Below are 22,615 nucleotides of genomic sequence, written 5' to 3'. Positions count from 1 at the left end.
GGTGTAGTAGTATTCTGCATGATTTTAAGTTTCCATGCCTTGTGTGGCATATTTATGTAGGTCAGGAGGAAATCACTATTCTGTGGTCGGATCTACATCGATATTTCTGTGTGCCAACTGCAACTTGTGGTTGTTCGTGTGGGTTAGGTTCCAGTGTTGTCTTTGTACAATGTCTTGTTGGTGCCTTTGGTCTGGATGGTTAACACGATCACAATACAGTTTTGTGCTAAGCTGTCCAGTGATTTATAAACTAACAGAAGTATTTGAAAGTCTACTCTCTGAATTACAAGAAGCATATGGAAGAACTTTAGAACTGGAATGACGTGCTCTATCTATCTTCCTAGTTTTAGTGAGAACGTGAGCAGCAGCGTTCTGGTTCAGCTGCATCTGACTGACTTACAAGCAGGCCTGTGAAGACACCGTTGCAGTAATCAGTGTGACTAAAGAGACAGACATATGAGTCTTAAAATAATCTTGAAATGTTCTTTAGGTGATAGAAGACTGACTTTGAAGTTGTCTTTATGTGACTTTGGAGGTTAAGGTCTGAGTCCACCACTGCGCCTATTTCAGGCCTGTTTACTAGTTTCTAGCTGTGATAGCTAAAGCTCCATGTTGAAATGTTTATGGTTGATACGTCAGTGTTTTTTCTAGATTTTTCTGTCTATGCCATATAGAGAGGTAAAGGAACTAGGCTTTTTGTGAAGTATGTGTGGGTTGCGTATGTCCTGCTTGTTCAAATGAATCACAACTAACTTCGCTATGACATTCCTCTGCTTCCTTGGCCGACCATTATCACTAATAATCCACCTCCCACTTTCATCCTTAAATTCCTCGCTTTTCCTCCTCACGTCGCTCACTCCTCAGCGCGTCTCTGATTGGCTCGTCCATCCCGTCGTCACTCAACAGGGGGCACAGCGACAGGCGGATATGGAGCTCTCAGATTGGCAGAGGCAGCGCAGAGCTCCAGGTACCGCTCCTTTGTGAAAGAGAACCGGGCTGACAGAGAGCAGCAGCGGCAGCACAGGAGAGTGCCGCACCCTTTCTCCTCCTCCTTTAAAGGATCAATGTAAGCAGGTTACACGCGCTGAAAACTACCGGAAGCAGCAGGAAAGTGCCAGTGGAGGTGACGGTGACCACTTTAAAGTTTTTCTTAGAAGAAGAAGCAGCTGAAACTGAGCGGCAGTGTAGAAACCTCCCACACAGCAGTTTCTGTTGAATTTCGACCCACTTCTTTTTTTTGTTTGTCTCAGTGCTCAAGAGGCGTTCAGAGCCCTCAGGTGATCTCAGATGTAGGTACACTCTGACCTACATTAGAGTTGAACAACTCCACGAAATTTGAACTGGATGTACCTGAGGGACAGGTCCATAGACGCAAGGAAAAGGTGAGTTAATACATATTCTTTTTAAAATGATTTTCTCGTCCGTAAATTAAATTGTGGGGAGAAACTTTAAAGTGGGGTTGAATAAAGCGCGCGCGGACAGTTTAATGGTGTTTGAAGGTCGAAGCGCTGAACTGAGTCTGGATTTCATTACAACCTGAACATCTTCTACACCGTCTTAACATGCTGTCTGTTTAAGTCAAAGCAGCAGTCAATTCATAGTATTCCACGCAAAAAAACCCGCGTGTTATCTCCTGAGATAAGACGTTTCATTTTTGTTTCTTCCTTTTCCCGGATGAGTCTTGCACTTTCCGCCAAAAGACAACACAGCGAGCATACAACTGGTTGAGAAAGACAGGGATCTGTGCACTGTAAAAACTGTTTTTAAAGTTATTAAACAAATCTATTTAAATTAAGCAAATTTAGCTCAGACATTTTGCATTATTATCATGATTCTTACAGGATTAGCTAATTTGGTTTAATAATAAATCCTGACTCAGCGTTTTGATTAGAATCTATGATGATTGAATCAACCATTAGCCATTATCTTACATTGTTAGAGAACTGTAAGGCTGAGCCTAATAGCCTATCAATGAAACTATTCAAGCTTAAAATAGCATCTTGATGCAAAACATGTTGCTGAAGCACAGATGCCCCAAAAACAACATACAATTAAAAGTTATTGGCTAGTAAAATCCTGATGGGTGAATCTCTACTTATATTAATTGATCCTGGTTTTGGCCACCTCCTGATAGGTCTTATTTGCTCATCTCAAGACATTTCCTTTCAGAAGATTATAGAAAAGAACTGCTTTAAATCACACGCTTCCATAGCTGATCCTTTTCTTTAAAAAATTCCCAAGTGGGTAAATATTAAAACTGTGTCGCCAACAGCTCCTCTTTCTACCTGAAATCAAAAGTTGACTTTATATGTACAAACTCTACGACAGTTTGAAATGTCAAAGTTTGCAAAAATAACCAACACAACAAATTTGTACCTCTCCCAACATTGATGACTTAAAAAAAAAAGTGGACTCTGCTTCTTATGAATAGCCACATAATATTTATTGCATGAGATCCTTGACAAGAAGTGTGCCTCGTTTTTATGTAAAGTAGCCTTGCGTCTAACTAACGAGCTGAATCACGCCTCCGATAGATTAACCGCTGTGGCTTCTTTTCTCGTAGAAGGGAGAAGTCACTTACTCCTTTGTTTGCATAATTACATAATTAAACAGACGGAACTAAGCATGGATTTCCAGCTATGTCAGCTTTCTCTCACTACAAGAGGGAATAGTCCCCAAGACATGCCAGATGCCAGACCCCCTGGTGAAGACGAGCAGAGTCCTGGCCGTTCTGAGGGGTTTGACAGAGAGAGCCAGCTGTCTCTGGCGCCGCATTTGCTTTGCTGTTAGAGACAGGAGGAGGGAGAACAGACCTGGGTGTGGCTCCTTACTTTAATGACCGGTTTGCATTTGAACTGGTGTTTACTGATCCAAGCTGGTTCATTCACACACAAATGCAGGCACGTGATCCACAGAGAAATCCCGCAGCCATGCAAATCCTCGGAGCCGCATAAGTGACACGGTGGACTCGGCATGGCCATAAAACGTGAAGTTTGGACGTAAATAGTTTGAGCTTGAGGTGCAGGAAGATGTTTCACTGCTGCTATAAAAAGAAAAAGTTATATGTGAACATACGTATACATATTCACAGATTGTGAGTGTTCAAACCACTGAAACGTGGAGGAAGAGTAAGTAAGTGACAGGAAACTGTGATGGTGTCTGAAGTCGGGGGTTGAGAGGTATTTGCTATGTGACCCTTGTTTGTTTTTTCTTCTGCTCTGAACTTCCCCATTCGTATTGAGTGGATTTTCGTCCAGCGTTCTGTGGAGACTAAAGGTAACTTTCATGTGCAGCTGATAGGTGTTGAGTTAACAATGCTGTTGTTTTGTTTACCCTCCATGTTGACTCTCTTTAGGTGCTGTGGGATTTCCCAGCACACCCTGAGGACTTGTCGTTAATTTTAAAATGTCAATCTAATAGACTGAAGGAAGCCTTTTCCTCAACGCTGCTTCATTTATCTGTTTCAGTTTAGAATATCCATAGTTATGACTATGTTATGTTGTGACTAGAATTTTGAGGTGCATGTTTTCTGTTTTTTCTTTCTTTTGTTGAGGCAGAGTTTAATTTTACGGTTATCACACAATAACATCCCTTTGCCTAATTGTGAAACTGTTTAGATTTGGCTGATATTCCTTTATTTAGGGATAATTAGTGTGGTTATCTTTATGGCACATAACTATATTTGTAAATTAGGGGACAATACTGGACAAGATTTATATCTGGATTCTATAGAGAAATGTGATTCCTAGTTCTGGCAATTTTGAATGGATTCAAAGCGTTCAACATCGATTATAAAATTTGTTTAAGTTGTAAGTCTTTGCCTATTTGTAAGCATATTGTACATCACATTATACGTCCACTTGTCCTGACAGCTAAGCTAAGGTTAGCTTACCTTAGCGTAGCTGTTAAGCTAACCTAAAACTGGTTATTTTAGGTTAGCGTTAGCTTAGCAGCTAACCTAAAATAGCTGCTAAAGCTAACCTTAGAATTTAATGCACAAACCATGGAATTTGTTACAGTATGGAACGTTATAAAGCTGTTTTAAATAAATGTATTAGTTATTTACACTCTTTTCCTCCTGTCAGTCACATAACTTGGACTGGTTTCTGAATCGAAAATTGAAAATGGTTTCTTAATTGTAACCATAAAAATCTGAATCAAATGGCTGGACACTAAAATATTCACACCCCTAATATCTAGTGTTGAGTCTATCAGAAATTTGTGACAGATTAATAATCCCTTGTGTTAGCGAATCTTTGATTCGTCTATAAAAACTACAAACCTTTGACAAAGATTTCATTTGGCTTTTACTTTTTTCTCTCACTTAAGTGTTCCCCATCTAACATATTTTAAGATGAGACAAATATAACTTTACTGCATATACTAAAACTGTTTTTGAACAACAAACTCATGCAGCCATGTGTGGAAAAAGTATCTGCCCCCCTTGTTAAATCATCAATCATCTAGGTTGATTCATTTGCTTCAGTTTCATTTCGCTAAACCTCAGTTAACTTCCTTGCTGTTTTGCAGCCTGAGTGAAACGCTCGTCGTATAACTCTGTTTTCTTTTTAAACACAGTTTTATTTTTCTGTTCTTCCTCTGAGTTTGATTCGAAACACTTGCTTGATCCCGAACACAGCTAACTTTGAGTCAATGTGCAGTGACGGCATGCACATTGAAAAGATATGTTGTCCTCATGAGCTGGCAGTGAGTTGCATGGTGCATTCATGGATCTGATAAAGGTTAGATTTTTGAGTTTGTTTTTCTCTGTGTGTGTGTTCTGTATCACACAGATCATATCTCTTACCTCAGCTGCAGCACACAGAAATTGACTGTCTGGTCTTGCTGTAGTGGTTTGTTTTTTTGTCAAAGTATAACTGAAATATTTCATGATTTGTACTTTTACTATCTGCACAGCAACACTTTTCTGCTCTTTTGAACAACAAACTCATGCAGCCATGTGTGGAAAAAGTATCTGTCCCCCTTGTTAAATCATCAGCCATCTAGGTTGATTCATTTTCTTCAGTTTCATTTCGCTAAACCTCAGTTAACTTCTTTGTTGTTTTGCAGCCTGAGTGAAACGCTCGTCGTATAACTCTGTTTTCTTTTTAAACACAGTTTTATTTTTCTGTTCTTCCTCTGAGTTTGATTCGAAACACTTGATTGATCCCGAACACAGCTAACTTTGAGTCAATGTGCAGTGACGGCATGCACATTGAAAAGATATGTTGTCCTCATGAGCTGGCAGTGAGTTGCATGGTGCATTCATGGATCTGATAAAGGTTAGATTTTTGAGTTTGTTTTTCTCTGTGTGTTTGTTCTGTATCACACAGATTATATCTCTTACCTCAGCAGCAGCACACAGAAATTGACTGTCTGGTCTTGCTGTAGTGGTTTGTTTTTTTGTCAAAGTATAACTGAAATATTTCATGATTTGTACTTTTACTATCTGCACAGCAACACTTTTCTGCTCCCAGACACTCTTTATTGAATGTTGCTGTGTTTCAATTAAGCAAATGTAATTTCAATTTGTGCAATATCACGGTCAATGCCAACGCAGCTAGAGACAGACTTGTTACAAAAGCATTTTTGGTTCACAAACTAAAAACCATAAACCTCAAAAACTTAAATACTTTAACTTTTTTTCTCTGAATCTTACATTTTATTTTTCTCAATGTTTTTGCATTTCTAGAGCAGTTGTGCATATTGTGCTGCTGATTAACTTTTGACTGGTTGTGTGCTATTTTGTTTACCCTCAATGTTGACTCTCTTTTGACCGTACTAGCTGGATACATGGCATGTAGCTAATGCAGGTAAAGTGGAATTTCAGTGCCACACTGATAGGGGGCAGTGCTGAGCCAAACAGACATGACAGGCAACAGGTGTTCTTCTTCTACACATCAAAAAGACTGAAAACAATCTGAAAAAACAAAAATACAGTCGGAACAGAACCGTCCAAGGACTGCCTCTTTGGTTGCCAGATTTTTAAAAATGAAAAGGAAACAGAGAGAGGACTTTTTCCCCCTAAAGATTTCCGTGCTAAAGTACAGGGGAGATATGTTTTTATTTGAATGTTTTCAATAAAACATTCAAATAAAAACAATGTGACCCTATGTTAATTTGTTTTTCTTGCTGTTACATTGTTGAATTGATTAAAGCATAATTAAAAGCTTTAATTTGTTATGTTCAAAATTTAAATATGAGCCTCTATCTTGGATTTTGTATTTGTAATTCTGACTCTGGGAGGGGGAGTACATGCAGTCATAAAACTCAATAATTAAATATTCCTCTTTGTATAGTTATTGAGTTTAAAATTTTAATATCATGACAATGCTTGGAAAGAGAGTGGCATTCCTTAAAACTTTAGACATATTCACCCAACTGAACCGTCACAGCAGGCAAGGAGAGAGCATTAATCAGAGAAGCAGCCAGAAGGCAATTAGGTACTGTGAGGGAGTTTCAGTTCTGATGTCAGGGACAGGACATGTATTAGTCATGTGTTCCACTATACTGGCCTTTATGGAGGAGTAGCAAGAAGAAAGTCATTTTTAAGAGGAAGAACAAAACGGATATGAGAAGTCCTGTTTAAAGTTTACTACAATTCAATAGACCACAGACATTAGGGGGGATAGGGTGATGAGACCACAGCTGAATTTTGTTGTTTACATTTAAACTTAATACTGTGTGTTAACTAATACCATGAGGCACTCTGAAAACACAACAGTCTCACTGAAACATAGTGGTAGCCCTGTCATGCTGTGGGATCTCCAACCAACAACGGCGATAGATTTTCCATTTTTGGGCGCTCTTCGTCTCAGTCATATCTGACTGAGCTTCACATTGGTCTGTCTTGAACGAGCTCAATAGATTACAGTTGTAGTTGTAACAAAGTCTGCCACAATAAACCATACCATAAATTAATCATGATAAATTAAAACGAGCTTAATCTTTTCCACTCTGATTACTGCTGGGCAATTTTGTTTGGAGACTTAATAATCAATTTCAGTTGTTTTTGTTTATTATTCACTTTTGGTTGGTGTTTCATTTTGTTCTGTACAAAATTAAGACTTTATTAGTCTTTGAGAGGGGGAACTTGCATTATTATGCCATTATCAATACATTACTGGAAATGGTCTTAAAACAATAGTATTGTTTATTGTGATAATTACATGGACAATTTATCCCCAGTAAAATTTGTAATCTTGACGGGCTTAGCTGTAACATGGCCAAAGTTAGAAACAGTTCAAGAGGTTAAGAGGCTGCAAGCAGCTCAGCAAACCACATGCAGCAGCTTTCTATTAATATACTTTTTTAAAATAAATGCATCAATATAAATAAATTAAATTAGTGTCTCTTCCCTTTAATCTGGCTTGACATCCAGCTAATTTTTTAACTGATAATGCGATAATACTCAGGCAGTTTGCGTGGCAAACCAGTTTCAGTTGCTGTACTTGTTTTTATGAAACATAACGTCTTCAAGTTGAAAGGTTTAACTTTAGCTTTTTTATATTTTATCTGAAAATCAGCTTCCTCTTTTATGTTCTCACACTTATTCTCTGACACTAAAGACATAATTTAAATTTAAAGTTTCATGCTTTCCTGTGTTGGCGTCACTTCTGCTAAATTAAGAGGTAGGATTGTTCTGTTTACCACAGCGTCCCTCTAAATGGAGTCTCTAACACTATCTGGTCTAGAAGGTCACAATGAACTTTGAGAGCCAAAATATGTTCTAGCATCAGGACCGTGTGTGCGTGTGTGCGTGTGTGTGTGTGTGTGTATGTGCGCACACCATGCATTTCATAGCTTGTGAGGATCATTTTCCTGACGTATTACGTTGTGGGGACCCACTGCTCCTTGTGGGGGCTGGGTCCACAAAGAACAGTGGGAAATGCTGTTTTTAGGTTAGGAGTATGGTGTGAACTGAGTTTTATTTAGATGTGTAAGGGTTAGCGTAAGGGAAAGAGTTGGGCTGCAGAAATGAAAAGTCAATGGAAAGTCCCCACAAAGATAGCGTGACAAACACGTGTGTGGGTGAAAGTTGCTCTGTGTTGGAAGAATGTAATTAATTAATGAAACATTTTTTTGTGAACCCTTCTCATGTCGTCAGTTTTATAATTTAAGTTAGCTTTTGACTGACCCCTTAACCATCTAAGGATCAGCATTGCCTTACAGAAACAAAGAAAATGTATCTAGCATGAACTGAACTAACATTACGTTGTCGTAGTAAGTGAGACGTGAGTTTGATCCGTTTTTTCAGATCTGATACATCTTTATCGTCACTAAAGTTGGAAATGTCAGTTATATAAGAGCAGCTTCAAAGACAGCGGTTTGGTTGGTGCTTTCACTTCTGACTGCTGCTGCAGACTTCTACAATCCACAGTCACACTTTTGTTTCACTGAAATACTCTGATTTTCATTCGTCTCAGGTGACAAACAGGACTTTGAATCCTGCAAACACAGCAGGACTTTTTTTTTCAGAGGTGTCCAGTTGTGCAAATGTATATACACGGTTAATAACTGACTTTCTTGCAGATGCATTGATATTTGTAGATTGTACTGAGATAATGATCTGCTATTTTGCAAGTACAGTTGTTGTACATCAGATATTCAAGTTATGGTCCCTACTGACGGGATGATGAACTGATAAGTGCTGACCATGGAGAAGGTAAAAGGCCTTTTGGCATGTGAGGACTCATATTCAATCTCTTTTTGCAAACAGACAGAGATTTCTTAGTTTTTTATTACTAGCTGTGCCACTTCATGCTGACAGCAACACTCTTTGGAGTGCATGCTGTTACAGCGGGAAGAAGACTAAAGGTTGGTAGTTTTCAGTTTTTAGGGGAGGTATAGATGTAAGAGGTTATTTAAAAAGAAGCTATGCTTTCATTGACATGTCTGTAGTTCAGGCAAAGAGAGAGAGCAGCTGATGAAAGAAGGATTGGATGGAGGATGATAAAGTTGCTCTGTTTTGAAGCTTTTAAATTCTGATATGAAACATGCTAGAATTGGAAATGTTGGCTGACTTTTGGTAATATGAGTGAGGTTTTGGGTTTTGTTCTGAAATTATGCATGAAAACTGCAGTTTTAAATGGCTATAATGCTTAAAAGCTGTTTGGAACGTGAGAGTGATAAGAACGTCATAAATTTATCATGATAAATGATGGGCAATTCAATAACTCTGGCTATACATTATGCATAGTATAGCCAGAGTAAAACAATAAGTCCTAAATTTAGATTTAAAAGTGCCTGGATTTGTAATAGAACGAAAATCCAGGGGAAGGTTATTCTAAATCTGGGGTGCTGCCACAGAAAAGGTTACAAATCGCCCCAGTGTTTTACCCTTGACCTTGGAGTGTCTAACAAACGTTGATTAGACGACCTCAAATATCTCCCAGAAACATAAAAATTTACAATATCTGATAAATAAGCCTCTGATGAATAACCAGAGCCTTAAAAGCAGGTATTAGGACTGTAAACTGGTTTCTGTAATGAATAGGGAGCCAGTGAGCTAGTTGGCTTCATGTATTGAATTCTTTCAAATAAGAGAGTGATGGGCTCCATCTGATCAAAAACAGCTGAAACGGGATGAACAGATGAATCAACAAGTAGCCAGTCGTGGAGATGCCACTTTGCCAATAAAGACAGAAAGCTCTTTCATATCAAAACACTTTTATTAGCATCTCCAGGGATATGCCTAATTTGTCTTTCCTCCATTTTTGTTTAGCTTTATGGCTGTCCCCTGAGTGCTTGGTGGACAGACCGCTAGTCCATAAAAGCAGCAGAAAATTGTCCAGTTGTTGCCAGTGCTGGGATCCTGCAATTAAAAACCTGCTGTCTGTGTTTTTTTTTGTTTTTTTTTTTGTTTTTTTTTGATTGGATGTGGAACAACAAAATCAATAATCACCGGGAAATTGTGTGAAATGGCAGATTCAGATATTTCCCAGAAAGGGAGACGGCTAGTCCATAGAAATCAGGAGGTCTAAAGTGTGGCCGAGATGATGTGTTGGTCCATTTACTACCAGAATCACATCAAGAGATGACAAAAGCCTTCAGGATTCAAGGGCTAAAGGATCTGAAGAACATGGATATTAAAGTCTCTATATATCAGAAAATAATTATTGGTAGGAATACAATCAGCTAAAAACTGCTGTCTGAAATCTTTATTATATTTAAGAGGACACCAAACAACGGCACATGCTACGGGGGCCGAGTAAGTTCAATAGCAAACAGCTGCAGCTCAAAAGAAGAATAAGACAAAACTCTACATCTAAAGTTGTCTCGGAAAAACCGTCGTGATGTCACGACGTGCCAGTCACAGAGTTAAAAAAGGAACATCCAGGAAACGCTGTCGTCACCGGTTTTCATCGACATTTCCATCAGTAAAAAGTCCAAGTAATTGGAACAAAAATAAATAATTTAAAGCAAAAGATCTGATTAACGCCATAGAGATACAGCCCTGTTTATGGAGAAGGACGACCAAGTGGGCAAAGGTTATCCACTATGCAGCCGCTGTCTACAAATCTTTGTGTGCCGATGGTAAGCAGTTGATGACAAACATCTTAATGAGTGAATCGCTGAAATGAGAAGAATCTGAGGCAGAGCTTGAGGACTACACCATTCTGGGGATGTGTACCCCAGATTGTTCGTAGACATCTTCTACATCTACAAACAATCTGGGGTAAATTCGTCTGTATTCTTGTAAATTCATCCCACTTCACACACAGAGGAAATTCAGGATACTGCTGACTCTCCTGTCCATAGTTCTTGGCATTAACTTCCTCTTGCACATTTCTGCAAGAGATTATTGCCATTTCTGCTCAAACTGGCTACCTCAGATAAGAAAGCTATAGCAATACATGCATACATACCTTTATCTTTTGTTTTCTAAACATATTTGATCACCAGAGCAAGAGTAATGATTTTCAGGGTTTCTGCAGGTTTGGTAGGTTCAGTTTAAGGCCTCAGACCACAGTGAAGGAGCTTGTTCTGTCTAAGGTGTGGCCGCATGATATATGGAGAATATATTGTCAGCATGTGCAAAACTCATAACCGCAAACAATTGTTTGGAGCGCTATAGTTGTTGGCTAACATGGGCCAACTGTTATGGCCTTGCATTTTTCATGCTAATGTAATATTGAGCCAGATAGAAAGTAAAAGATCTGACAGTGGAAGAAGCCCACATCACTACTCAGGCCAGATATGATGAAGCTTTTGCCTTTCACCAGCTAAAGTATACCTGGCTGCTCTGTGGCAACAAGGAATGCGCTGATCTTATCTAGTAATTGTACTGCATCCAGGTTTTGTTGCACTATTTGCTCTTGTTTTTAAATTGCTAAAGCCAAGTACTCACCTTTTCTTCTGTGTTGCTGCTGTTTGTAGCAGATTGAACACAGAGCACATGGTCTTAATCTCTGAAACAAAGTACCAGAACCAACAGAAACCAGGTTGTTTTTCACTTATCTGATCAGCACATATACTTTGTTAATGATGTGTAATTTTCTGTGGATCCCTTTCTGTGTCCTGCAATGCAGAAGTAGATTAGAAGAATTCTGATTTCTGAGAAAAAGTCAAATTTCTTTTTTATTTATTTAATTTTTCTTCAGTGACCCTCATCTTTCGTACACTGAAGTTTACAGAGATTCTGCTCTGTATTTATTTTTTTTAATGTTGAAGTTTTTTCTCTCCTAAGACAGCTTTCAGGTTATATGTGTTTTTTTTATATATATATTTCATTCTCATCCCCCCCTTTTAGTCTCCTCATTTCTTTCTGTTTTTGATTTGACGCTTCTTTCCACACACCCTTGGTTAAGGAAGCTGATCACGAAAGACTCCTCCCTGCGAGCGTGTGTGTGTGTGCATGCGTGTGTGTGCATGCTCGCGCATGTGTTTGTGTGCGTGTGTGTGTGTGTGTGTGTGTGTGTGCGCGCGCGCGCGTTTGTAATACCTTGTGTGGGGACTGTTTTCCTGACACTACGTTGTGGGGACTCACTGCTCCTTGTAGGGACCAAAGCCTGGTCCTCACATAGGGGAAATGTTGTTTTTAGGTCAAGGGTCAGATTTAGGACTAAGGTGTGAATTGAGTTTCAGATAGGGTTAGGTGTGTGATGGTTAGGATAAGGGTAAGGCTTAGGCTGTAGAAACGAATGGAAGTCAGTGGAAAGTCCCCACAAAGATAGCCATGCAAACGTGCGTGTGTGTGTGTGTCTGTGTGTGTGTGTGTGCTGCGTACTGGATGTTTGGATTGAGATGGAGTTACATAGTTGGATTGCGTAATTGCGAGGCGTGTCTCAGCCTGCTTGGAGCTGCTCCGCTGTTCCAACTGCCAAGCGGGCTGAGCTTGATGGTGCTGCTTTGGGTGTCAAGGGAGATTGGAAAGTAATGTCAGACAGTGTTCGTGACTCTAAATGCAAGTTTACTGTAAACAGAAGATTACAGCGGGTTCCGGGTCTCAAAGTGAAGATGGCTTCAGATCACGGTTCTGCTCGGAACCGTGGTCTGTTCCCTGAATCGCATCCGTGAAGTTTAGTTTGTGTTTGTCTTGTTTCTGTTAGGCTCACGCTAGAATCAGATTATCTCACTGTGAAAAATATTGTGTAAGATGGAACATGGTATTTGTGCAAAAAATGTCAAAGTTGTTTCCCATGATTTTTTTTATTTATTTATTTTTTTTTATATAGAAAAGCAACAATTATATCTGCTGCTACAAAAATAAGCTAAGTGTGACAAACAGGCTTGAAGAAATAAATAGGAGGGTGAAAAACACTTTTTCTCACCACTGCATTTCGCAGTTAATATTAGTTAGTAATTTGAATAGGAAAATGATTGACTCAGAATATTATCTAAAAGATTTACTAGATAAGCTTGTCAGGCAAACTGCTAAATCACAAATGAAACTCCTCCATTATTTACTCATCATAGTCTGTGTCTTTTGTAATGTCATTTGACATTACAAGCCTTGGTAACAACACATTTCCATTTGTGAATTGGAAAATTTTAGTGAAGTAGTATGGTAAAAAAAAACTTTGTTAGAATAGAATGGAATTCAACTTTATTGTCATTGCACATGTCACAAGTACAAAGCAATGAAATGCCACAGAGGATTTTATCATTTCTGACCTTTATTTATACTTTAAAACTCCATAAGGGCTGCATTTCTGTTGTACCCATTATAAAGACAATAAAGATCCAATTCTACTGATTTCACTGCTATTTTAGAATCAATGTACTAAATACATTAGTGTTAAAGTTTGTTTTATAATTAATGCTTCTGTTGTCTTTCTAATCTGCTTTTTGTTTTTTTCTTTGCAGACTTCCCTGATGGTGTTGGAGACGCTTTAGCAAGTGACGGCTTGGAACTTTGGATCTTTTTATTCTGCCTTTCAACTCATGGCAAGCCGACCTCCAACCTGCCAAAGAGCACAGCTGTAAACGCCGCCACAATCTCTGGGCTCTATTGCCTGTCGACAAAGCATCCATCTTTTTCAAGTCTTCTCTGACACCATGTCCAGCACAACTAATAGCAATACATGCCACTATACCGAAAATGTGACTTTTTTTTACAAGAATAGCAATAAAACGATTTCTGAATTCTGGCGCAAACGGGACTATGCGGTCGTCACTTTGGGAATGCTTGTTTGCTTCATAGTTATCTTTTCAAACCTTTTGGTCATATTGGCCATTTTCAAAAACCGACGCTTTCACTTCCCCATCTACTACCTGCTGGGTAATCTGGCTGTTTCAGACTTGTTCTCAGGTAATGTCATTTTAGTTGTTCTCTTGAATGATTTTTATTGGACTGATTAATTATTGTGAATTTTATGCAAGCCCAGGTGAAACTCAATGAATTTAAGTACATGTCTGCTTTTCCTAAAATACTGCACTCTTTATTTGGTAATTTATCTTCCATAATTGACTTCTTTATAATCACACCTTCATAGATTATTAATGCTGGAGGTAATTTATAAATTGTTGGATAAAACACCACTGGTCTTTCTGTTTGTATATCTCATCAAAGAAACTTTCACAAAATAACACGCGACATCAGAACTAAAAAACAAGTCAGATTGTAACGTGTTATTGGGACAGTATAGTAAATAATTATATTTATATAGTTAATTGAATGTACATCATAAATATTTTCTTTAAATTTCAGCTGATGGAAATTTAAAGAAAATTTACATTTTAAATGTTTTAAACATTTTAAATTGCTTAGATGTTTTAAACTAACATTTAAAATTGTTTAAGTGTTTTAAACAAAGTTTAATAATTATCATGCTTTTCTTAACTACTATAGGCACACCTTAATTTTGAAATTAAAAAGCAAATTTAAAAAAAAATTTATTTAATTTTAAGTTTTCATTAGAATAGTAATTCATTGTATTTAAGTACATTAAGGTCAGCTAAATGCAAAACAAAAGAAAAAATAATGAATTAATGGGTACAAGGCAGCCAAAAGTTTCCAGGTATGCAGTTATGCATGCCATGCTGACATCATATGTCAATATATGACAAAATGCCCACTTAAAACCAAATAAATTATGGCAATTCGTATTCCACAATATGGTAAAGTTTCTACATTGTACAGGAGGAAATGAAGTGAAATGCTTGATTTCAGTATTTTGTGAAATGGAGGAGAATTGGGTTAAGATGAGCCATTTTTTAATATTTATTTCAATGCAATCGTAGTTTGGTAGCTAACTTGTATATCTGCATATATTTCAGAATGTTGTGCATCTCTTCAATCAGTCGGAATGAGTGAAAACATGACTGTTTAGATAAATGACTAAACGTACTCAAATGTGGTGTTGGTTTGTCAATTTGTAAGGAACCCTGATTCCTTCTAAATTCACAGTGTTGGTCTTGGCTTAGTTAGTCAAGTCAACCACTACTACTAACCTCAAACTACATCAGAAGACATTCAGTTCTGTGTTAAAGAAACCAACCTCCCCTTGTCTGAAGGTTTTCATTTTGTGTTTTTCTTTGAAGTTGGTTTTCTTATCCAGTTCTTCTGTGCATCTATGCTAAAATTTGGCTAGTCTTGGCAAATAATGAATAAAAAAAGTGCAAAGCCTAAAGAATCATGTACAATGGGTTTGTTTTCTGAAAGGTATTTGAAAGTCTTTGAAGAAACCCTGGTCTTCAAAAGCAATAACCATTTTTAGGTTGTGAAGTAATTTCTTGCAAATTTTCTCCTCAGGCCTTGCCTACCTCCACTTGATGTTTCACACTGGCCCTTGGACCATAAAGCTAAGTCAGTACCAATGGTTTGTTCGCCAAGGGCTAGTCGACACCAGCCTCACGGCCTCCGTCCTCAATCTTCTTGCTGTTGCCATGGAGCGACACCAGACCATCTTCAACATGCAGCTGCACAGCAAGATGAGCATGCGGCGGGTTTGCATCATCATATTTTCCATCTGGGTGGTGTCGATTATTATGGGCCTTTTTCCCACCATGGGATGGAACTGTCTGTGCGACCTGAAGAGATGCTCCACCATGGCGCCGCTCTACAGTCGCAGCTTCCTGGTGTTCTGGGCGCTTCTCAACTTGATTACTTTCTCCATAATGGTGGCCATCTACACCCGGATCTTTTTTTATGTGAGGCACAAGAGCAAGCAGATGTCTGAGCACACAACGCCGACCAGACACAAAGAGACTGTTCTCGGCTTGATGAAGACCGTTTCAATGATCCTAGGTGAGTCAGAAAAGCATGTTAAATGTCTTCAAAATGAACTCAGAATTTAGTAAAGTTATCTTTGAAATAGTGATTATTTCATCCATTTACTTGGTTTCCTTGGATACACATAAGTATTAAATAAATGCTGCATGTAGCTGGTATTTTTTTTTTTTGCATTTTATTTTATTTATTGAAAATTTCCTTTCTTCTTCTGGGAACTGAAAATAGTTGCACTGCTTTGTAAATGCCTCGACATGTCTGTGCTTGTCAGGGCAGTCCTTGCTTCCCCAACATACCTGCATTCACGCCTTTCCTCTCACTCAGCTCTTGTTTTTTGCTGCCTTTCCCTTATTTATTTATTTTCTTCCAAATTTTCGCTGCCTCCTTTGCCGCTCCTTAAGACCCGTTGAATTCCTTAAATTTTTAAAAAGTGTTACAAGCCTTTGTCCTGTCACTCTGCAGCCGATTAACCTGTAAACTCTCGAGCGCGGCCGGGCCCGGAGCTGCAAGCATAATTCCAGTTCTGTTTTCAAAAGAGGCTTGGATGACAACCCTGGGCAAGCCTCAGTTTGTAGTCCACTCCAAGCATATGTGCACTTTCAACGTTGAATAATTTGCATTTAAAACTGACTTAATTGGTGTCTTAAACCTGCAGTAGAAGAGGGAAACTTTAGCTTAAACTTAGAGGATAGAGCCAGGTGGCCGTGACCGCTGGGGGTTTGTTTGGCTTTCTAAGGAATGCATGACATGTTTGGTGTCCCAGTGCTTACTACCACATTGTTTTACCATTTCTGTCCAGAGTTTGCATATATTAGTGCTCAGTGTGCCGCACGTGTGCACATTCCTGAGATCCCTAATCAAGTATTATGATAATAAAACCTGATCGTACAGACTAAACCCATTCCACAAGCCGGCTGTTGGTCGGCTGTGAGTCCGTCAGGGAATTTGTAGATCACACTGTCGCCTGGCAACGTCTTCACCTTCACTTCAGAATAACGTTTGTCGATTTTTAAGTTGAGGATCTTCTAACATCTTTGATTTCTCCTCAACAGGCCTCTTCGTGCTCTGCTGGACACCGGGTCTCGTTCTTCTGATGCTCGATGGTCTCGATTGCGAAAGTTGCAAAGTGTTGCGCTACGAGAAGTACTTCCTGGTGCTGGCCGAGTGCAATTCTTTCGTCAACCCCATCGTCTACTGTTTCAGGGACAAAGACATGAGGAAAACCTTCAAGGAGCTGCTGTGCTGCTTGTGCCGCCGGGGCCAGTCTGATAATGACTTTACCACGCTTGAGGTAATGTCTGAAACCAACGAAGATGACAACACCAATATCAAACAGAAAAACTATACAAAGTAAAAACTGCTTTCGTTTTCAGGTCAGATATCTTAGCCGAGCGCTGCTAGTAACTTTTGGGCAGTTTGATTGTGTCTTAGCCCATTTTACAGGAAATTCTAAACACCAAAGTAGAAATGTCCAAGTACAGCTGGAGTACAAGCAAAGAAATCTCGCCAGGATATCGGTTTTTACACTAAACGACTTTAATAATTTACTGTAAGTACTTTTAGATTTTGGATTAGGGTCAAATAGAATGAAGTCCTGACTTGTAGAAACCCAACCAAACTGAAATAACCTGTTAATTTGAACAATAAGAAGCAGATGCTAACCTGTTAGTGACTAACAAATTTTTAGTTCTAGCAAATTTGTGTTTTATTGTTTTAGAAGGGAGTTGGTAGAAGGTATCTGGTCTGAATAGCCATCCAATATAAATGGTAAAATGCAGTTATGACAAAGTTCTAAACAGGCTGATTTTTAGCTTCGCTAGTCATACTGACCACTGAAATGGTTTTTCACGCTGGCTTTCACTCATTTACACATTCATACACCAATAATCATCATATTGCAAGAATACATGCTAAAATACGTTAAAACCCCAAATTATGTCGTAAAATGACTTTTTTTGTCTTGGCTGGAAACTTCATGTTTTTGGCAACAATTGGCTTATTAATTAACTTAAATTTTTTGTAATTCAAGTGGTCTTTTATCGTTGCTTTTGCATCCATAGGTAGTCTGTAGATTAAGTTAGACTTATTGTCTTCTAATTTTAGTTCATTTGTAGTGAGTACGTTTTAGTTGAATCTATGTAGAGTTGATTTTTGATCTTTGATTTGCTTTACTTTTAGTTTACCACATTTAATCTAAGATTTTCATCTCAAATGTAAGCGTGCAGAATTTGGTCTTCCTTTGGTCACGTTAGTTCACTAGGACGTAAACTCTACACGGCTGACGTCATTTCCTTTTTTCTTATCAGCTTGGCTGAAAAAAAAAAACAGAATAAATGGTTTTCATCTGGAGGCATAAAATAATGCAAAGATTATGTTTCAGTCGCAAATTCTCTGATAAAATTGTGAAAAGCAGTTTCACAGTGGAAATATTGACTCTCCTGTGAGAAGATGGGTGTTTCTGTTCTTTGTAAGAGAACAACAAAACATCCTGAAGGCTTTTCAGTTTTAGCATAACTCTCCACCTGTCGCCTCGCGTTTAGCCTCATTGTTGTGATCTGTTCATCCGCTCCATTCGCGACCTGGTCCACTTGCCTTGGCTCCATTTTGTTCAGCTTGATTAGCGAAGCATCTGAGCCCATCAGCCTTTCTGTAAAGTATGTGTCGACTTTTTGCATCTTTATTGACTTCTCAATGCTGCTATGATGTGCAGGAGAGCATGAACCTATGACGGACTATATGGCTTGATAGGAAAACAATTATGCATTATGCTTACCGAAGTCTGCTTTTCTGTCAGTTGATATGCATCGGTAAGTAAAACAGGTTTCTTTCTGGAAGTTTCTAACAGTGGGGAGGTTCCTGTTGTTCACCGCGAACATGCAGACGTCACCTTGTTTATTTTCATGGAACTGTTTACATCCATCGCTGCCATGATTTTTAATGACTTGTCTCATAAACAAGCTTATTCATAGGAGATTTTACTTTTATTTCTTACTAAATGGAACTGCGAAATTGTAGTGTTTTTTTTGTTTTGTTTGTTTTTTTGTTACATTAGCAGAATATAGACAAAGATTTGCATACATTTGCAATGGAAACTCGGCTATTTTGAGTTTCTTTGAACTTATTTTGTACACGGAATGTCCCCCATCCACATTTTTGTCACACCTGCAGGATCGCTTTCTGCATCATGTCTGCATGTTAGAGTGCTACGCTCTAGGGTTTTTACCATCCCAGTGATCTTCTGTACGTTCAGTACATTCTACTGTTGATATTCAGTTACTCTGCAAGTACCGACTGGCCTCAGTAATTCACTGTCGGGATTAGTCAGACGGCCTTGTAGTAATATTTCCATCCGCATCTCATACAGTTCACATTGACCCAATTCAATAAACATGTTTTCTCCCGGCAGAAAAAGTCCGGAGAGACTTTGATTAGACCTTTTAAGGGCTTTACTGCTTTCTTTTTTTTTTTTTTTTTATTTGCTAAACTCACCCAAATTCCTGGAAGCATTCCTCTGCCTCATGCTAATGTTAATTAGTTGATCGTCACCACAACATTTCTGCCTCATCAGTGCAGTGTTTGAGTGTGTGTGTGTGTGTGTGTGTGTGTGTCTCTGTGTTCTTTTGTTGTAGTGTCTTAACTTGATCCAGATGTTTACGGGGTTTTATACCAGGTCACGCTTCTTGCCACACATCCTCTGACTTGATACTCCGGCATGTGCGTTGTAAATATGCCCTCACGCAACACCAGCAGGAAAATGCAGTTGCGCGTATCTCGTCTGTGTCCACATCAACATGTTGACGTAAGAGCGCCAGGAGAATATTTTCTGTGTTTTTTGTTGTTGTTGCTCAATGTCCAGGCTGGACAAAGACGAATATCTCTCGTCCTCCGTTGTGCTTTTGTTGGCAAGATCTGCACTCCCTCATGCAATTTAAAGAAAACTATAATTCATTTATGACAACCACGTTTGTAAAGCCACACAAAATGATTGTCTATATTTCAGTTAAGTCATTAAAACGCATATATACTTTTTTTATATATACATATATAGAAATATTTTACTGATGGTGCTGGGATTTCATTTATATTCATATTATTTTTGTAAAAACATTACAACTATTGAAAATAAATGTCCAACATGGCTACGTGTGTGTTTTTATTTCATTGTCCGCCTGCTGTGTTTGGTTAGGACTTCTTTTGTTACATATATAAATATCTCACACTGAAGTCGTGCAGTTTATTGAAAAAGTTTTTAACTTTAATTTTAAGGCGGTTTCACATGTCCGCTGTGAATCATGGTAGTGGCAGCATCATGCAGACGCTGCAAAAGACTGAGACGGACCCTGAGACATTTGAACCTCTACATTAAATTATATCTATGCTTTTGAAAGTCCAGATCCAAAGCATTGTTGAGAATCTGTGGCGAAACCTTTACGTTTGTTTCAAAGATGCTCTCCTTCCTCTCTGACTGAGTTTGACAGGTTTTGTGAAAAAAAGAATTACCAAATTTCTTTCAGTGAATTCATGTGCTAAGCTGGTATAAACGCCCCTCCAAAATAAACAAAAGAAAAACAAGTTGTAGTTGTAACTGCAGCAGCAGATGATTCAGCAGGGAGGGGGAGGTGTTGAATTCAAACGCACGACAATGTTTTGAAGTTTTTATTGGTAAAGCAAATGAAAACCGGTTCCATTTCGCTTTCCTTCCACGTTGCAGTTTGACTTTACGTTGGTCTGTCACATAAAATCTGCATAAAATGAACGAAAACTTCTGGTTGGTAAATTTTAATGTTTGAATCTTTTTTTTTTATGACATGCTGCAACAAAACAAACGCACAGCTCAGTGAAAACAATAACTTTATTATCTAATAAGAAACACTGAGGATGACAAAGAACTTTAAAATGTCTGTGATCTGTTATTCAGTCCATGATGTTCAGCCAGTCTCAACTATTTTGGGTTTTGTTCTCGTTTCAGTCAAATTTGGTTCTGAATCCAGATGCGGTTGGATTAGTTTTAATATGTATGATTAAACTATTATTACAGTCCAGATTAAACCATTTAACCATTTAGTTTAGTTTTGGATAACGGTGATAACTGTCATGCCCTGCGACAGACTGGCGACCTGTCCAGGATGAACCCCGCCTCTCGCCCGGAACGTTAGCTGGAGATAGGCACCAGCACCCCTCCCGACCCCACTGAGGGACAAGGGTGTTCAGAAAATGGATGGATGGATGGATGGATGATAACTGTCATAAACTAAAGATTTTTGTTTTTTGCTCTTGGCGCCCCCTTGTGACATAACACCCTGGGAAGACTGTATTTTAAAAGAAAAAAACGCCACTCTCTAGCTATTGTTTTGGTTGGGTTGTTTTGTTTTTTTTAATGTCTTTCTCTTCTTGGGTTCTTTGCCTCTTTTTGCTGGTTTGGACTCGACTAACTCCCTCTCCATTGTTTTTCTTTCTTTTTCTCTCCACTCCACTCACCCTTCTGCAAACAACCCATTATTTCTCCTCTCCGGTCCTCCTCCTTCTTTTTTCCATCTTGCCTCTACTTTCGCCTCTCCTGCTCTCTGCCTGCAGGAGTCGAGGCTTCGCACCATCCGGAAGGCGGCGGAGGCCAACGGGTTGCCTCTCATGAATCACGTGTCGGAGGATCACGCCGCCGCCTCAGACAGCTTCAATGACACAACCTGAAACGCCCCCTTAACGGTATCTACCGATGTTCGAATGCTTTGAAAGAAGATGGTGCGCCTCTGACGGGCAGACGGACATGAAATCCGAGTGATTCCAATACTTTTCTTAATAGACTTGAACTGCTTCTGAATGCGAGCTGCACTCCGGTTTTATCTCGGTCTTCAGAGAAGAAGCTCTCCACAAATCAGCACCAAGAACAGCATGATGGCGTGCAGAAGAAGGGAAAGGACTGTTACTAAGGTGGCCATTTTTGGAAAAGACCAATGCAATGTAAGCGCTGCCACACTGTGTGTGCAAAGGCTGCTACATCAACTCGTCAACCTCTCTTCCTGTAGCTTAGAAACATTATTGCTAAAGTGAAAAACAGTTTAACAGCTTAAAAACTGCTTTGAATTACTCTTTGTGGAACATTTAATACTTGCTCTCTCACGTTGATTTCATAAGTCGGAGCTCATGTAAAAGATAACATTTTCATCACATTGCAAAGAATCCAGATATAATTAGCCATTTTATGAAACACTTTTTTCCCCTCCATCGTTTCCCGCTCTTTCTACCAGAAGGCAGCTAAATGTTTGCGACGTAGCTTGGAGATGATGACGTCTGTTTGCACCAGAGATTATTTTATAAAGCAAGCCATTAACTGTAAATAGTTAACGTTGTAACTTATCACTTTTTTTGTGCCTAAAACTGTATTGAAACCGTCTCGTGCCGTGGCTGTTATTAATCTAACATTGATCCTGCAGAGGAAGGAATTCTCCTTTTTACTGTTTTTATTTTACAGCTTAAGAACTGGATTTGTTTGTTGTTGTTTTTTTTAAATGGTTTAGGTTTTTTTATTTATTTTTTTTATTTGGGAGATTTTATCAGAATTAGACTCGCATATTTATCAGATTAAAATATTTTAGAAGCTACATTTTAAAATTTGTTTTAAACCATTTTTTTTTTTATCCCAATACAGCACCTCGCAAAAGTATTCACACCCTCTGAATTTTCACACATTTTGTCACCTTACAAACACAAACTTCAGTGTGTTTTACTGGGATTTTATATGCTGCATCACCATAGAGTACTGCAAAATGACAATATGTTTTAAAAAATAACCAAGAAGTGCATTTGCATAGACTTTATGGAGCATGTTGGCTGCGTATGACTTTCTTCTTGCAGCTGTTCAATAAAGGCTAACTAATTGTGACTTTTGAAGTGAAACGGTTGGATTTGATTTTGTTTGGGAGTTCAGATGGATGCCACAAATCT

The 22,615-nt window shown here is 38.6% G+C and overlaps 1 protein-coding gene across 2 annotated transcripts; it reads left to right on the top strand.

The window, feature by feature from the left end:
- The first annotated feature begins 847 nt into the window (after positions 1-847).
- LOC103153257 (lysophosphatidic acid receptor 2-like) lies at positions 848-22,324 on the top strand. Of its 2 annotated transcripts, none has more exons than XM_007574107.2 (6): positions 848-1,123; positions 1,251-1,382; positions 13,309-13,753; positions 15,197-15,691; positions 16,726-16,964; positions 21,248-22,324. In XM_007574107.2, exons 3-6 carry the CDS (start codon positions 13,501-13,503, stop codon positions 21,359-21,361), a joined length of 1,101 nt encoding a protein of 366 aa, XP_007574169.1. In that variant the 5' UTR covers positions 848-1,123; positions 1,251-1,382; positions 13,309-13,500; the 3' UTR covers positions 21,362-22,324. The 2 variants fall into 2 exon arrangements, with proteins under 2 accessions (XP_007574169.1, XP_007574168.1); XM_007574106.2 differs by having other exon boundaries at positions 848-1,382; positions 21,248-21,376; positions 21,474-22,324.
- The last annotated feature ends 291 nt before the right edge of the window (positions 22,325-22,615 follow it).

The sequence above is a fragment of the Poecilia formosa genome, unplaced genomic scaffold, assembly GCF_000485575.1.
Source record: "Poecilia formosa unplaced genomic scaffold, Poecilia_formosa-5.1.2 Scaffold344, whole genome shotgun sequence".
NCBI lineage: Eukaryota > Metazoa > Chordata > Actinopteri > Cyprinodontiformes > Poeciliidae > Poecilia > Poecilia formosa.
This window is presented reverse-complemented; position numbering and strand designations above follow the sequence as displayed.